The 18,707-nt window shown below is 40.3% G+C and overlaps 1 protein-coding gene across 5 annotated transcripts in view; it reads left to right on the top strand.

The window, feature by feature from the left end:
- LOC141051811 (uncharacterized) overlaps positions 1–18,707 on the top strand; it is a 646,796-nt gene that overhangs the window by 491,359 nt on the left and 136,730 nt on the right. For all 5 annotated transcript variants that reach the window (XM_073548842.1, XM_073548843.1, XM_073548841.1 and 2 more), the window contains exons 42-50: positions 5,482–5,610; positions 5,774–5,863; positions 7,077–7,214; positions 7,378–7,467; positions 8,680–8,817; positions 8,981–9,070; positions 10,283–10,420; positions 10,590–10,679; positions 18,015–18,062. In XM_073548842.1, the coding sequence (XP_073404943.1) occupies positions 5,482–5,610; positions 5,774–5,863; positions 7,077–7,214; positions 7,378–7,467; positions 8,680–8,817; positions 8,981–9,070; positions 10,283–10,420; positions 10,590–10,679; positions 18,015–18,062 (951 nt within the window). The remainder of the gene's footprint in view (positions 1–5,481; positions 5,611–5,773; positions 5,864–7,076; positions 7,215–7,377; positions 7,468–8,679; positions 8,818–8,980; positions 9,071–10,282; positions 10,421–10,589; positions 10,680–18,014; positions 18,063–18,707) is intronic.

Here is an 18,707-nt window from a genome sequence, read left to right as displayed (position 1 = left end):
GATTGTCCCTAATAGAAATGTCTTTGTAAATTTGGTTGAAAAAATGAGAAATTGCTGGTCAACTTTTACCCCCTATAACTTCCTAACAAAAAAAAAATTATGTTTCAAAAATTGTGCTGATGTAAAGTAGACATATGTTATGTGATATGACTCTCTGATTTAAGGGCATACAAATTAAAAGTTTGAACATTGCAAAATTTTTGCCAAATTTCCATTTTTTTAACAAATAAACGTAAGTCATATGAAATAAATTTTACTACAATCCTAAAGTACAATGTGTCACAAGAAAACATCCTCAGAATCACCAGGATCCGTTGAAGTGTTCAACAGTTGAGTTATGACCTCATAAAATGACACTGGTCAGAATTGAAAATATTGGCCCGGTCGCGAAGGCAAAAACAGGGTATGGCGCGAAAGGGTTAATTTCAACCCAACAAAATGATAAAGTGTGATTGGCGAAAATTTAAAAAATTTAGTAATTTTCCAACTTTGAATTTGTATGCCCTTAAATCACAGAGATATAGCACACAAAAACCTTAATACATAACATTTCCCACATGTTTACTTTACATCAAGACAGTTTTGGAACCAAAATTTTTTTGTTAGGAAGTTATAAGGGTTAAAAGTTGACCAGCGATTTCTCATTTTTACAACACCATTTCTTTTCAGGGACCACATCACATTTGAAGTCACTTTGAGGGGTCTAGATGATAGAAAATACCCAAAAGTGACACCATTCTAAAAACTGCACCCCTCAAGGTGCTCAAAACCACATTCAAGAAGTTTATTAACCCTTCAGGTGATTCACAGGAATTTTTTGAATGTTTAAAAAAATGAACATTTAACTTTTTTTCACAAAAAAATTACTTCAGGTCCAATTTTTTTTTATTTTACCAAGGGTAACAGGGGAAATTGGACCATAAAAGCTATTATGCAATTTGTCCTGACTACACTGATACCTGATGTGTGGGGGGAGAACAACTCTTTCGGCGCATGGCAGAGCTCAGAAGGGAAGGAGCACTGTTTGATTTTTTCAATGCAAAATTGGCTGGAATTGAGATCAGAAGCCATGTCACGTATGGAGAGCCCATGATGTGCCTAAATAGTTAAAACCCTCCACAAATTACACCATTTTGGAAACTAAACCCACCAAGGAACTTATTTAGATGTGTGATGAGCACTTTGAACCCCCAAGTGCTTCACAGAAGTTTATAACGCCCCGGCGTAAAAATAAAAAAATCATATTTTTTCCATAAACATGATCTTTTAATCCCCAATTTTTATTTTCCCAAGGGTAGCAGGAGAAATTGGACCCCAAATGTTGTTGTCCAATTTGTCCTGAGAACGCTGATACCCAAAATGAGGGAGAAAACAACTGTATGGGTACACATCGGGGCTCGGAAGGGAAGTAGTGACGTTTTGGAATGCAGACTTTGATGAGATGGTCTGCGGACGCCATGTCGCGTTTCGAGAGCCCCTGATGCGCCTAAACTGTGGAAACCCACCACAAGTGACCCCATCTTGGAAACTAGGCCCCCCAAGAAACTTATCTAGATGTGTGGTGAGCACTTTGAACCCCTAAGTGCTTCACAGAAGTTTATAACGTAAAGCCCCAAAAATGAAAAAAATCATATTTTTTTCCACAAAAATGTTCTTTTTGCCCCCAATTTTTTATTTTCCCAAGGGTAACAGGTGAAATTGGACCCCAAAAGCTGTTGTGGAATTTGTCCTGAGTAGGCTGATACCCCATATGTGGGGGTAAACCACTTTGGGTGCATGGCAGAGCTTGGAAGGGAAGGAGCACCGTTTGACTTTTTCAACGCAGAATTGGCTGGAATTGAGACCAGACGCCATGTTGCATTTGGAGAGCCTCTGATGGGCATGAAAAGTGGAAACCCCCCAATTCTAACTCCAACCCTGACCCCAACATACCCCTAACCCTAATCTCAGCCCTACCCATATCCATAACTCTAGCCCTAACCCTAATGGGAAAATGGAAATAAATACATTTTTTTTTAATGTTATTATTTTTCCCTAACTAAGGGGGTGATAACGGGGGGGTTTGATTTACTATTTGTGGCGGTTTTTATGTTTGGCAGCTGTCACACGCTAAAAGACGCTTTTTATTGTAAAAAATAGCTTTTGCATCACCACATATTGAGAGCTATAATTTTTCCTTATTTTGATCCACAGAGTCATGTGAGGTCTTATTTTTTGCAGGACGAGTTGACGTTTTTATTTGTACCATTTTCGGGCAGCGATACCTCATTTATGTCATTTTTTTATGTTTTGGCGCTTTTATACAATAAAAACAATTTTATACAAAAAAATAATTATTTTTGCATCACTTTATTCTGCAAGCTATAACTTTTTTATTTTTTTGCTGATGATGCTGTATGGCAGCTCATTTTTTGCGGGACAAGATTACATTTTCAGCAGTACCATGTTTATTTATATACGTCTTTTATTGCGCGTTATTGCACTTTTTGTCCGGCGGTGTGATGATAAAACCTTTCTTTTTTGCCTTTTTTTGAAGCGGTTCACTAAAGGGGTTAACTAGTGGGACAGTTTTAAAGGGTGGGTCGTTACGGAGGCGGTGATACTAAATAAGTGTATTTTTATTGTTTTGTTTTTTTATTTACAAAAAAAGAATTTATTAGGGATATTTTTTTAATTCATTTGGGATTTTTTTAAAAATTATTTTACAGTGTGGGACAATATAATAAAGTGTCAGAACGCTGATCTGACACCTTGCACAGCAGTGTGTCAGATCACCGCTCTGTTAGGCCCTACTGCAGGCTTTCTCAGCGCCTGCTCTTAGCAGGCACTGAGAAAGCCGCCTCCCTGTAGGACCCCGAAGGCCTCCACAGCAATCTTGGATCCAGGGGCCTGCAGGGAAGGAGGCCCTCTGAACAGCGCAATCACATCGCGCTGTTCCGAGGGTCCAGGGAAGCAGGCAGGGAGCTCCCTCCCTGCGCGATTCTTCCCTGTGCCCCCGGGAGGCTTAGATCATGTTTGATCCCAGTGTGCCAGGGGTTAATGTGCCAGGGGCCTGGCACATAGTGCCTGGTGTCCGCTGTGATAATCAGCTGACACCTGGCCGCATATGACGTACTATCCCATCCATGGGAATTAAATCCCAGGTCACATGGACGGGATAGTACGTCAGATGGCAGAAAGGGGTTAATATTTAGCTAGTGAAAAAAAGTAGTATTTAGAATGCTATGCTCATGCATGGAGCACAATAGAAGCAGTGCACAACACACTTGTAGGACATGTGCCCTGCTGGCTTTGTTTGTGAACCTCAGTAATGGCCAAAAAAAATGTTGTCAATGCAAATTTAACAGGCACACTGGGCACTAACTGGCTACACTATCTGACTGATATTCAACTGCCTAGTTAACTAACCAAAATCTTGCTGCTAACAGTGCCAGCGTCAGGTGCAGCCTCTCTGTTACAGTGTCAAAATGGCACTAAAACAAGATGTCGGCTATTTATATGGAGAGGTACATGTGACTTAAGCAGCCAATGACACAAACCATTGTGGGTGTTTCCTGCACCCTGATTGGCTAACCACAATGTGCACACATAAAGTTAGGGGAAAAAAATGACTGTGTACAAGAACGCCATGCCTCTGAGCTCTACAAACCCCTCCCCTCATAATGCTGGCCCTGTCACCATTCACAGCTCACCTTCTCCTCCTCCTGTACAATGACCAATAACAACTCTATATACAGTACTTAACACAAGAACTATGATTGACAATAGGTGATATCACAGCTCACCTTCTCCTCCTCCTCCTGTACAATGACCGATAACAACTCTATATACAGTACTTAACACAAGAACTATGATTGACAATAGGTGATGTCACAGCTGACCTCCTCCTCTACAATTTATATTACCCACTTATATAATGACTCACTAATGTGCACTTATAAAATGATTGATAACACCTCTATATACAGTAGAAAACACAGAATCTACCATAATGAATGAGTCACAGCTCCTCTCCTCCTCCTGTAGAATGACTGATAATAACACCTCTATAAACAGTAGATAACAGAGGATCCACCATTCACAAAAGGTGATGTCACAGCTCACCTCCTCCTCCTCCTGTACAATGACTGATAACACCTCTGTATACAGTAGATAACACAGGAGCCACCATTCACAAAAGGTGATTATGGCCACCTGCAAGGCCAATGGGAGGGGTGCAAAATCAGACTGGAGGCAGCTAGCATCCAGCAACTAAGTAGAGAAAAAAATAAAGGACCAGCACCTCCTAATGTGAACACGTGCAAGCTGCCTCCAGTCTGATCTTGCATCCCTCCCATTGGCCTTGCAGGTGGCCATAATCAGCTCTACCTGCCCATAAATTGTAGGCTTAGCCCGGTAGAGACATGTTTGTCCAAAATTGTAGGCTGGTGGCCCAGAAGTTGCTTATGAATGGTAGAGCAGGGACCCATCAGGGGAGGTCACCTTGCCGTGGTTGATGGGCTTACATGAATTGGCCAATTTATGCACTAAGAACCTTCATTTTCATCTTACTGTAAGTTTTAAAAAAAAATCTGAAAAAATATTTTTGAGGATTATTATCCAAATTGAATGGTTTTAATGTGTTTCTGTGTTTTCACATAGCCTAGATTCATGCACATGTGCTGCTGTATTCTTTTTGTGTGTATATATATATATATATATATATATATACTGTATATATATATATATATATATATATATATATATATATATATATATATATATATACACACTATATATTAATTTGTTCTTTATTGTTGAATATATGTTGTGAAATGTTTTATGTGCAATATAATCATTATAATTTTTTATAACTAACCACAGTTGGTTACCTTGCCCGGGAAACGCCGCGCTCTTTAGCTAGTTAAAGTATATTTCTAATAATGTTTCTAGCTCTGCATCCACCAAGAATCAAAATAGATGCAAGAGAGATCTATTCAGTTCTTGGAATCCCCAGTTAGTCCCATTGCGTTTGTAAAATGTTACTATCACGACCCACAAGAGTCGGTCCAGCGAGTGGCACAATAAACACCATAACCGGGATGGGAAAATTGGGAGGAAGGCTCTAATAGTAGGGAACGAGGGATGGGGCACCTCCTAACTCAGCCTGTGCCTATCCCTAAGTTCCCCTAATGCCCTATGCAGGTCCTTCCCCCCTCCGCTGTCACGTACCTGGTCTCTAGCTGTCACCTCACTATACCTTGGCTAGTGTACTGGCCCAAGGGTCATGGGAAAGGTGTAGTCCACAGGAAGGTGCAGCAGGATCTGTGTGGGGATTAGACATAGATGGAATACCAGACTTGAGTGACACAAAGTTACATGTCTTACTCTATGTTTAGCATGTGACATCATGTTTGCTATGTGCCCATTGCCCACCACCGATGACCACCATCACTTTCTCTTCTTTCATTGGAATAAATGAACTTTTTTTTCTGGTGTCAGATATTACTACTACGCAACATCCAACAACCACCCTGAAGCCTGCAACCACACAACGCCCAACAACTACAACCCTGCCACCTGCAACCACACAACGTCTGACAACTATAACTATGCCAACTACTACTGAAGGTATGCTACTGAACTTACTAAACTTACCAAAAAACAACCCAAAGCAGCCAAAACTACCATGCTGCTTTTCCTATTCGCCTCTTTACGTTGCTGCGTTGGAACATTATGTTGATCGTTTATACAGAACAATGATGATAATAATATTCATGTCTTCTAAACATAGGAGATGGTCAGTGCTGGTGCCTTCCTCAACACTGCAGCCCAGAAATGTACTACAGTTATCTATGTCCTCTTATACCGTGTGAATGTCCATGTAAGTATGAATGTTATAGAGATCGTGTGATCAGTAGAGATGAGCGAATCTTTTGAATTCTAAATTTGAAATATTTGATGAATTTTGAGATGAAATTTCATTTATTGTCAATAAAATTGCCATGAAAGTCCTCCAATTGCCTTGAGAGGTCATGAATAACACTATGAGGTCTACTAGGATTGTATTCAACCATTTTGCAAACACAGCCTAAGTAATGTCAAAGTGACCTCTACATAAGTCTTTACTTCTATACTATTTATACAATTTCTTCAGTGCTTAATGGCTTTGTCTCCTTATCTCTGTGACTGATAATGTGAACTGTGACATCGCCTCACAATCTAGATTCACCACAAAAATGGCTGCTGTATTTCCTACTTCTGCTTTTATGCAGGTTGTGATAGTCCCTCCTGATTGGCTGTGTTATATACCATGTAATGTGATATCTGGGAGACATTAAAACCAACCCAGCTGTGTCCGAGGTCTTTTGATCCATCTCTGGCTGATGCAGTCTTCTGCAATATGTGAAATGTTTGTGACCAATTTAGTTGATTCACCAAATCCAAATCCCAAATTGTTTGAATTCGCCTGGTTCAGCAAATTTCAAAAATGTTTATATGAATTAAATTTGCATCACATCAATTAACTAATCTGTACTGATAAAATCTTTATATCTTGCATAAAGCCACTCTTGTTGAGAAGGTAGATTGATGACGTATTGATATTAGTGGACTGGGTACCATGATAGTTATCTGAACATACATCTGCATTCCACCAAAAAACAAAAAATGTTATGAGAGGTGGTTAATAGGATTGGTGGGTTATGGCATATAATAGGTTTCTTTAAAATAATCGACACTACCTACATGTAAGGGCATGCCAACCTTAAAACATCTATTCAGTTCTTGGAATTCCCAGTTGGTCCCATCACGTTTGTTACTACATAGTAAGAGTTGCATGACTCCTCTCTGGGGAAACAGAGTGTGGTGGACTTTGCCCAAGGGTCATGGGAAGGGTGTAGCCCACAGGGAGGTGCAGCAGGATCTGTTTGGGGATTAGAAATAGATGAAATACCAGACTTGAGTGACACAAAATTACATGTCTTACTCTATGTTTAGCATGTGACATCATGTTTGCTATGTGTCCATTGCCCACCACCGATGACCACCACCACATTCTCTTCTTTCATTGAAATACATTTACTTTTTTCTTCTAGGGACAGACATTACTACTACACAACGTCCAACAGCTATAACTCTACCGCCTGCAACCAAAAAGCATCCAACAACTACAACCCTGCTGCCTTCTTCCACACAACGCCCTACAGCTACAACTATACCAACTAATACTCAAGGTATGCTATTGAACTTACTAAACTTACCAAAAAACAACCCAACGCAGCCAAAACTACCATGCTGCTTTTCCTATTCGCCTCTTTACTTTGCTGCGTTGGAACATTATGTTGATTGTTTATACAGAACAATGATGATGATAATATTCATGTCTTCTAAACATAGGAGATGGTCAGTGCTGGTGCCTTCCTCAACACTGCAGCCCAGAAATGTACTACAGTTATCTATGTCCTCTTATACCGTGTGAATGTCCATGTAAGTATGAATGTTATAGAGATCGTGTGATCAGTAGAGATGAGCGAATCTTTTGAATTCTAAATTTGAAATATTTCATGAATTTTGAGATGAAATTTCATTTATTGTCAATAAAATTGCCATGAAAGTCCTCCAATTGCCTTGAGAGGACATGGATAACACTATGAGGTCTACTAGGATTGTATTCAACCATTTTGCAAACACAGCCTAAGTAATGTGAAAGTGACCTCTACATAAGTCTTTACTTCTATACTATTTATACAATTTCTTCAGTGCTTAATGGCTTTGTCTCCTTATCTCTGTGACTGATATTGTGAACTGTGACATCGCCTCATAATCTAGATTCACCACAAAATGGCTGCTGTATTTCCTACTTCTGCTTTTATGCAGGTTGTGATAGTCCCTCCTGATTGGCTGTGTTATATACCATGTAATGTGATATCTGGGAGACATTAAAACCAACCCAGCTGTGTCCAAGGTCTTTTGATCCATCTCTGGCTGATGCAGTCTTCTGCAATATGTGAAATGTTTGTGACCAATTTAGTTGATTCACCAAATCCAAATCCCAAATTGTTTGAATTCGCCTGGTTCAGCAAATTTCAAAAATGTTTATATGAATTAAATTTGCATCACATCAATTAACTAATCTGTACTGATAAAATCTTTATATCTTGCATAAAGCCACTCTTGTTGAGAAGGTAGATTGATGACGTATTGATATTAGTGGACTGGGTACCATGATAGTTATCTGAACATACATCTGCATTCCACCAAAAAACAAAAAATGTTATGAGAGGTGGTTAATAGGATTGGTGGGTTATGGCATATAATAGGTTTCTTTAAAATAATCGACACTACCTACATGTAAGGGCATGCCAACCTTAAAACATCTATTCAGTTCTTGGAATTCCCAGTTGGTCCCATCACGTTTGTTACTACATAGTAAGAGTTGCATGACTCCTCTCTGGGGAAACAGAGTGTGGTGGACTTTGCCCAAGGGTCATGGGAAGGGTGTAGCCCACAGGGAGGTGCAGCAGGATCTGTTTGGGGATTAGAAATAGATGAAATACCAGACTTGAGTGACACAAAATTACATGTCTTACTCTATGTTTAGCATGTGACATCATGTTTGCTATGTGTCCATTGCCCACCACCGATGACCACCACCACATTCTCTTCTTTCATTGAAATACATTTACTTTTTTCTTCTAGGGACAGACATTACTACTACACAACGTCCAACAGCTATAACTCTACCGCCTGCAACCAAAAAGCATCCAACAACTACAACCCTGCTGCCTTCTTCCACACAACGCCCTACAGCTACAACTATACCAACTAATACTCAAGGTATGCTATTGAACTTACTAAACTTACCAAAAAACAACCCAACGCAGCCAAAACTACCATGCTGCTTTTCCTATTCGCCTCTTTACTTTGCTGCGTTGGAACATTATGTTGATTGTTTATACAGAACAATGATGATGATAATATTCATGTCTTCTAAACATAGGAGATGGTCAGTGCTGGTGCCTTCCTCAACACTGCAGCCCAGAAATGTACTACAGTTATCTATGTCCTCTTATACCGTGTGAATGTCCATGTAAGTATGAATGTTATAGAGATCGTGTGATCAGTAGAGATGAGCGAATCTTTTGAATTCTAAATTTGAAATATTTCATGAATTTTGAGATGAAATTTCATTTATTGTCAATAAAATTGCCATGAAAGTCCTCCAATTGCCTTGAGAGGACATGGATAACACTATGAGGTCTACTAGGATTGTATTCAACCATTTTGCAAACACAGCCTAAGTAATGTGAAAGTGACCTCTACATAAGTCTTTACTTCTATACTATTTATACAATTTCTTCAGTGCTTAATGGCTTTGTCTCCTTATCTCTGTGACTGATATTGTGAACTGTGACATCGCCTCATAATCTAGATTCACCACAAAATGGCTGCTGTATTTCCTACTTCTGCTTTTATGCAGGTTGTGATAGTCCCTCCTGATTGGCTGTGTTATATACCATGTAATGTGATATCTGGGAGACATTAAAACCAACCCAGCTGTGTCCAAGGTCTTTTGATCCATCTCTGGCTGATGCAGTCTTCTGCAATATGTGAAATGTTTGTGACCAATTTAGTTGATTCACCAAATCCAAATCCCAAATTGTTTGAATTCGCCTGGTTCAGCAAATTTCAAAAATGTTTATATGAATTAAATTTGCATCACATCGATTAACTAATCTGTACTGATAAAATCTTTATATCTTGCATAAAGCCACTCTTGTTGAGAAGGTAGATTGATGACGTATTGATATTAGTGGACTGGGTACCATGATAGTTATCTGATCATACATTTGCATTCCACCAAAAAACAAAAAATGTTATGAGGGGTGGTTAATAGGATTGGTGGGTTATGGCATATAATAGGTTTCTTTAAAATAATCGACACTACCTACACGTAAGGGCATGCCAACCTTAAAACATCTATTCAGTTCTTGGAATTCCCAGTTGGTCCCATCACGTTTGTTACTACATAGTAAGAGTTGCATGACTCCTCTCTGGGGAAACAGAGTGTGGTGGACTTTGCCCAAGGGTCATGGGAAGGGTGTAGCCCACAGGGAGGTGCAGCAGGATCTGTGTGGGGATTAGAAATAGATGAAATACCAGACTTGAGTGACACAAAATTACATGTCTTACTCTATGTTTAGCATGTGACATCATGTTTGCTATGTGTCCATTGCCCACCACCGATGACCACCACCACATTCTCTTCTTTCATTGAAATACATTTACTTTTTTCTTCTAGGGACAGACATTACTACTACACAACGTCCAACAGCTATAACTCTACCGCCTGCAACCAAAAAGCATCTAACAACTAGAACCCTGCCGCCTTCTTCCACACAACACCCTACAGCTACAACTATGCCAACTACTACTCAAGGTATGCTATTGATTATTGAAATTAAACTTAATAAAACAACCCAACGCAGCTAAAGCTACCACCCTGCTTTTCCTATTCACCTCTTTACTTTGCTGCGTTGGAACATTATGTTGATCGTTTATACAGAACAATGATGATGATAATATATATTCATGTCTTCTAAACATAGGAGATGGTCAGTGCTGGTGTCTTCCTCAACACTGCAGCCCAGAAATGTACTACAGTAATCTATGTCCTCTTATACCGTGTGAATGTCCACGTAAGTAAGATTTACCTCAATATTATGGAGCACATGTGATCACTAGAGATATGAAAATCTTTTGAAATTTGAAGTCACCACCTTTGCCAAATTTTCACAGGAAATTATTTTCACTGCTAATAGAAAGTATTATTTTAAAGCTACATTTGCCCTGAAGAGATGTGTATAGCACACATATGATTTGCACTGAATCCGCTTGGTCATCAATGCTGACAACATCTCTATATGCAGGAGATATAACATGATTCACCACCAGGGCAAGTTATAGACAATGTGGGGCCCTGGACAAAAGTTTAAAGTGGGGCCCCGAATGCTAACATGTTGTACCATCACAAAGAAACATTTTGGTTTATCCAGGCCGATAACAAGTGCGATGGACAATACTGAAGTAGTTAGGCGCTTATTTACCGGCCTTTTCACAGAGGCTTACGTAGAATGATGGGCAGAGAAGTAGTAGTGTAATCTGTCCCCGCATAGTATCGTTATCAGCAGCACTTCTGCAGTTTACACCGGTGATGTGCTGCTGAGAGAAGTGATTTTTGCTCCAACAAAAAACAATCTATTCAATCGATGAATAAGCCGAATTTTGCTAGTTTGTTGAGCGATGTTTACACCTGTGAAGTCTCGTCTTCATTGCCAGTACTTCTGAATGTGGATGCTACATACACACACACTGTGCGTGACATGACAAATGGGTATTCGTGATTCATGTGAGCTTCCGTACCTAGTTATTTAAAACTCTTATTGGCCACCCAACCCCATCGATTCATACACCAACAAAATAAACACTCCAGAGGTATTTGGATAAATTGGCCACAGCAGCCTTTTATTAAACATATAACATAACATTTTAAACACAACGTCCCAGAAGGGGTGGTCCTCGAAGCCCCAAACCATAAAACTCAGATTTGATATTCCCAACTTGGTCCCCAGGATGAGTCTTGCCTCTAGCCGTTAAGCACCAGCTCAGAGACACATATCAACCCACCTGGCCAGTTTCCATTACCATTAAGCACGGGTCCTCTATAATCCCTTCCGCGGGATAATTCAGTTACCTGTCCACTTGAATCCACCCAGGGGGAAGTCCAGGTCCTCTTGAGACCCCCCCCCGAACCGCTATTTACCAGCACCACCAACTTCGAGGACCTCACGCCCATGCCATACTACTGCCGTGACAAGTAATTATACAGACTTACAAACAAATTATAACCCCCACCCCTAAACACCACCCATATCCCTACAAGAAAAGGAAACCTATTAAGACAAGATTAACCCCAAAGCGATTACCTAACCATAAAACTAATTAAGGGAGGGTGGGTGGGTGCTTCTTGTCACTATGTGGGGGAACCTAAAATGGTTGCTCCACTAAGATGGCCACTGTCTTTATAATGATAACTCGTACTCCAGCTCTGACTCTGCCTCCCCCTCATCCCAGCACTAGCCCCCACCTTATTCAAATACATTAACCCCGTAGTACCATCCTAATCCCTAACTCCAGCTCACTATATTCCCACTCAATCCTGTCATGTCGGCCTCCCTTTTAAGGCCTGCGGCCCAGTACGGCCTCTCTCAAACACTGTATGTTACACACATATATACACACAATGGATGTTACACACACATATGTATATACATGTAGCACACACATGTATACAGAGAGCATATGCACACACATATATGTATACACAGGTCAGATACATGCAATCCCGGAGCTCCTACATACAGATAAATTCATATTTGAAGCACAAACATACAGATGCATGCAAACATGGAGCATATACATACAGACGCATACATACACAAAACACATATATTCAGATGCGTACAAACAGATATATACTGTATATGCACAGGCACATAAGGTATATACAGAGAGATATATACACTTACAAGCATACATAAACAATTAACACCACCAATTAAGAGATAGCTATATGTTTCGTAGACCATATCTGTTAAAAAGAAAAAATCCCTGCTCCAGTTGGCCTCATTAATGTTTGCTAATATGTAGTAAAATTTAGTAAGATTCCCTGTTAGAGAAACAGCAAAGTGTGGGGCATTTGGCCCAAGGGTTATAGAAATGGTGACTTAACCCCTTTCTGACATCAGACGTACTATCCCGTCCAAGGGACCCGGGCCCCTATGCCCATGCACAGGATAGTACGTCTGGCGCGATCAGCGGCGCTCACAGCTGACATCTGGCACAATGTGTCAGGGGCGGTCACGGACCGCCCCCGACATGTTAACCCCTTGCACACCGTGATCAAACACGATCGCGGTGTACCAGGGGTTAAAGGTAAGCATCGGCAGGGATGGGGCTCCCTCTGTGCTTCCCTGAGCCCCCCACAGCAGCGCAATGTGCAGCGTTGTTGCGGGGGTCTCCATCCCTGCAGGTCCCCGAATCCAAGATGGCGAAGGGGACCTTCGGGGGCCTGCAGGGAGCTGGCTTCCTCATGCCTGCAAAGCGCAGGCACGAGGAAGCCTTGTGCAGTGCCTGTGACAGATCGCTGATCTGTCACAGTGATCTGTGATGTGACAGATCAGCGATCTGTCATAGGACAGTGATGTCCCATCTGGGACTATGTAATAAGGATTAAAAAAAATAAAAAAAATTGTGTAAAATTAATTTTAAAAAAATCGCTAAATAAATTCATAAAAAAAAAAATATTCCCTAATAAATTCATTTTTTTGGAAATAAAAAAAAACACAATAAAAGTAAACACATTTGGTATCGCCGCGTCCGTAACGACCCACCCTATAAAACTGTCCCATTAGTTAACCCCTTTAGCAAACCCCTTAAAAAATAAAAATAAAAAGCGAAGCAAAAAATAATGATTTATTATCATACCGCCGAACAAAAAGTTCAATAACGCGCGATCAAAAAGACGCATATAAATATCCATGGTACCGCTGAAAACATCATTTTGTCCCGCAAAAAGCGAGCCACCACACAGCGTCATCAGTGAAAAAATAAAAAAGTTATAGCTCGCAGAATAAAGTGATGCAAAAAATTTTTTTTATATAAAATTGTTTTCATTGCATAAAAGCGCCAAAACATAAAAAAAGACATAAATGAGGTATCGCTGTAAACGTACTGACCCGAAGAATAGAAATGCTTTATCAATTTTACCGCAGGCGGAACGGTGTAAACGCACCCCCCAAAAGAAATTCATGAAACGCTGGTTTTTGTTCATTCTGCGTCCCAAAAATCGGAATAAAAAGCGATCAAAAGATGTCACATGCCCGAACATGATACCAATAAAAATGTCAACTCGTCCCGCAAAAAATAAGACCTCACATGACTCGGTGGGTCAAAATATGGAAAAATTATAGCTCTCAATATGTGGTGATTCAAAAATTATTTTTGCAATAAAAAGCGTCTTTTAGCGTGTGACAGCTGCCAAACATAAAAACCGCCATAAATAGTAAATCAAACCCCCCGTTATCACCCCCTTAGTTAAGGAAAAATAATAAAACTAAAAGAAAATGTATTTATTTCCATTTTTCCATTAGGGTTAGGGCTAGAGTTAGGGCTGAGATTAGTGTTAGGGGTGTGTTGGGGTTAGGGATGGAGTTAGAATTGGGGGGTTTCCACTGTTTAGGCACATCAGGTGCTCTCCAAATGCAACATGGCGTCTGATCTCCATTCGAGCCAATTCTGCATTGAAAAAGTCAAATGGTGCTCCTTCCCTCCCAAGCTCTGCCATGCGCCCAAAGAGTGTTTTACCCCCACATATAGGGTATCAGTCTACTCAGGACAAATTGAAAAACAACTTTTTGGGTCCAATTTCTCCTGTTACCCTTAGGGAAATTAAAAATTGGGGGCAAAAATATCATTTTTGTGGAAAAAAATGTTTTTTTTAATTTTCAAGCCCGGGCGTTATAAACTTCTGTGAAGCACTTGGGGGTTCAAAGTGCTCACCACACATCTAGATAAGTTCCGTGGGGGGTCTAGTTTCCAAAATGGGGTCACTTGTGGGGAGTTTCAATAGTTTAGGTACATCAGGAGCTCTCCAAATGCACATGACACCCACAGACCATTCCATCAAAGTCTGCATTCCAAAACGTCACTACTTCCCTTCCGAGCCCCGACGTGTGCCCATACAGTAGTTTTCTCCCACATATGAGGTATCAGCATACTCAGGACAAATTGGACAACAACTTTTGGGGTCCAATTTCTCCTGTTACCCTTGGGAAAATAAAAAAATTGGTGACTGAATGATCATGTTTGTGGAAAAAATACGATTTTTTTATTTTCACACCCGGGCGTTATAAACTTCTGTGAAGCACTGGGGGGTTCAAAGTGCTCCCCACACATCTAGATAAGTTCCTTGGGGGGTCTAGTTTCCAAAATGGTGTCATTTGTGTGGGGTTTCCACTGTTTAGGTACATCAGGGGCTCTCCAAAAGCAACATGACACCCGCAGACCATTCCATCAAAGTCTGCATTCCAAAACGTCACTACTTCCCTTCCGAGCCCTGACGTGTGCCCATACAATAGTTTCCTCCCACATATGAGGTATCAGCGTACTCAGGACAAATTAGACAACAACTTTTGGGGTCCAATTTCTCCTGTTACCCTTGGGAAAATAAAAAAATTGGTGACTAAAAGTTCATGTTTGTGGAAAAAATATGATTTTTTTATTTTCACGCCCAGGCGTTATAAACTTCTGTGAAGCACTGGGGGGTTCAAAGTGCTCACCACACATCTAGATAAGTTCCTTGGGTCTAGTTTCCAAAATGGTGTCATTTGTGGGGGAATTCCACTGTTTTGGTACATCAGGGGCTTTCCAAACGCGACATGGTGTCCGATCTCAATTACAGCCAAAAACGTCAAATGGCGCTGCTTCCCTTCCGAGCTCTGCCATGCGCCCAAATAGTGGTTTACCCCCACACGTGGGGTATCAGCGTACTCAGGACAAATTGCACAATAACTTTTAGGGTCCTGTTACCCTTGGAAAAATAAGAATTGAGAGTGAAAAGATCATTTTTGTGGAAAAAATGATTTTTTAATTGTACAGCTTTACGTTATAAACTTCTGTGAAGCCCTTGGGGGTTCAAAGTTCTCACCACACATCTAGATAAGTTCCTTGGGGGGGGTCTAGTTTCCAAAATGGTGTCATTTTTGGGGGGTTTCCACTGTTTTGGTACATCAGGAGTTTTCCTATCGTGACATGGCGTCCGATCTCAATTCCAGCCAAAAAAGTCAAATGGTGCTGCTTCCCTTCTGAGCTCTGCCATGCGCCCAAATAGTCGTTTACACCCACATATGGGGTATTTGCGTACTCAGGACAATTTGCACAATAACTTTTATGGTCCTGTTACCATTGGGAAAATAAAAATTGGGGGTGAAAAAACCTTATTTTGGAAAAAATATGATTTTTTAATTGTACCGCTTTACGTTATAAACTTCTGTGAAGCCCTTGTTGGTTCAAAGTTCTCACCACATAACTAGATAAGTTACTTGTGGGGTCTAGTTTCCAAAATGGGGTCACTTGTGGGGGGTTTCCACTGTTTAGGTACATCAGGGGCTCTCCAAACGTGACATGGCGTCCGATCTGAATTCCAGCCAATTTTGCATTGAAAAAGTCAAACGGCGCTCCTTCCATTCTGAGCTCTGCCATGCGCCGAAACAGTGGTTCCCCCCACATATCAGGTATCATCATACTCAGGACAAATTGCACAATAACTTTTGTAGTCCAATTTCTCCTGTTACCCTTGGTAAAATAAAAAAAATTGAATCTGAAGTATTTTTTGTGCGAAAAAAAGTTAAATGTTCATTTTTTTTAAATATTCAAAAAATTCCTGTGACGCACCTGAAGGGTTAATAAACTTCTTGAATGTGGTTTTGAGCACATTGAGGGGTGCAGTTTGTAGAATTGTGTCACTTTTGGGTATTTTCTATCATATAGACCCCTCAAAGTGGCTTCAAATGTGATGTGGTCTGTAAAAATAAAATGGTGTTGCAAAAATGAGAAATCGCTGGTCAACTTTTAACCCTTATAACTTCCTAACAAGAAAAAATTTTGGTTCCAAAATTGTGCTGATGTAAAGTAAACATGTGGGAAATGTTACTTATTAAGCTTTTTGTGTGCCATATCTCTGTGAATTAAGGGCATAAAAATTCAAATTTGGAAAATTGTGAAATTTTCAAAATTTTCGCCAAATTTCCATTTTTTTCACAAATAAACGCAAGTTATTTGAATGAAGTTTTACCACTAACATGAAGTACAATATGTAACGAGAAAACATTGTCAGAATCACCTGGATCCATGGAAATGTTTCAGAGTTATTACCTCATAAAGGGACAGTGGTCAGAATTGTAAAAATTGGCCCGGTCATGAACGTGCAAACTACCCTTGGGGTGAAGGGGTTAAACTGTAGTGTCAGACTCCAGGGACAAAATATTGCATCCCTTCTACTATATTAGGCATGTCAATGTCCACATCTCAAATGCTATGTGTCAATTGCTCACCATCACATTCTTCTTTTTCTTTGGAATTAAATTTGTTTTTGGGCATCAGACAATACTACTACACGGCGCCCAGAAACTACCAACATACCACCAACTACCACAAAACGCCCAGCAACTACAACCATACCAAGCATTACCACAGAACATTCAACAACTATAGCCATACCACCAACTACCACAGAACTCCCAACAACTACAACCATACCATCATCTAGCACAGAACGCCCAACAATTACAACCATACCATCCATTATCACAGAAAGCCCAACAACTACAACCATACCACCATTTACCACTGAGCGCCCAGCTACTACAACAATACCACCAACTACCCCAGAACTCCCAACAACTACAACCATACCACTAACTACCACAGAACGCCCTGCAACTACAACCATACCACAATCTACCACAAGACTCCCAACAACTACAACCATACCATCATCTACCACAGAACACCCAACAACTACAACCATACCACCAACTACCACAGAACGCCCAACAACTACAACCATACCACCAACTACCACAGAACGCTCAACAACTACAACCATACCACCAACTACCACAGAATTCCCAACAACTACAACCATGCCATCTATTACTGATGGTACGTTACTCAATTTACTAAACTTACCAATAAAGCATTGGTTCTTCAGCCTTGCAATCTACAGGAAGCTTCTTTCAAATTGAAGAGGCTATCTACCAAAATTAATTTTGGCATGTACTTAGTGTAACTGAAGCTAACAACTTGCTTTTTATATATGCCTCCTTCCTTGTCTGCGTTTGTGCAGAGAAATTAAGAAAATCAAAAGCAAAAAGCTCTGATTGATATTATTAAGTCAGTCTTCTTTTCTTCAGCTCCGACTACATCAACAAGCTCAACAACCACTCCACGTCTTATTTCTGGTAAGCTATTGGTATACTTGTGGTAAAAAATGTAAGACTTGGTAATGTCAAGATTAAATTAATTTTAGAGTAAGATTCAATCCATTGGAATATACAAAAACTATCTGCATATTTAAGAATATTGATTTTTGTAAATTTGCATGGATTCATAAAATGACTTCCAGCTAGTTGCTATATTGCTGAACCGTGGACAACCAGAATAAGTTAAAAAAAAAGTTATAGTCAGGAATCCACTAATCTGCTCAGTCTCTCTACCGCTGGATGTCCATCATGTGGCCTTCAGAGCCACTTTTTCTTTTCTTCTTCATGCTGCCCGCCGTCTGGTCCTCTTTTTTTCTACAGGTACATCTTTGACCAGTTTACTCCTGGTGACCAGGCCTCAGAGGTCGCTGCGCATTGCTCGTCCATGACATCATGTTGTCTGATGCGCAGTGACCTCAGTGGTCTGGTCTCATCCTGAAATCCTGGCCTAGAGTGAATAGGTGCAAGATGCTATAGCAGAATTAATAGGACTGGATGGAGAACTGTTCTCTGGGCCTCTTCTACTGCCTTCGTACACCACATTTCCCAGCCTGTTCAATTTAGGCTGGAACTTTAAGCCACAACCTCACTGTGCATTTCAAGAGTTGAGGCACCTCGGAGGAA

The sequence above is a fragment of the Dendrobates tinctorius genome, unplaced genomic scaffold, assembly GCF_039654945.1.
Source record: "Dendrobates tinctorius isolate UK_male_01 unplaced genomic scaffold, ASM3965494v1 ptg000158l, whole genome shotgun sequence".
Lineage (NCBI taxonomy): Eukaryota > Metazoa > Chordata > Amphibia > Anura > Dendrobatidae > Dendrobates > Dendrobates tinctorius.
Note: the sequence above shows the minus strand (reverse complement) of the source record. Positions and strands in the feature narration are given on the sequence as shown.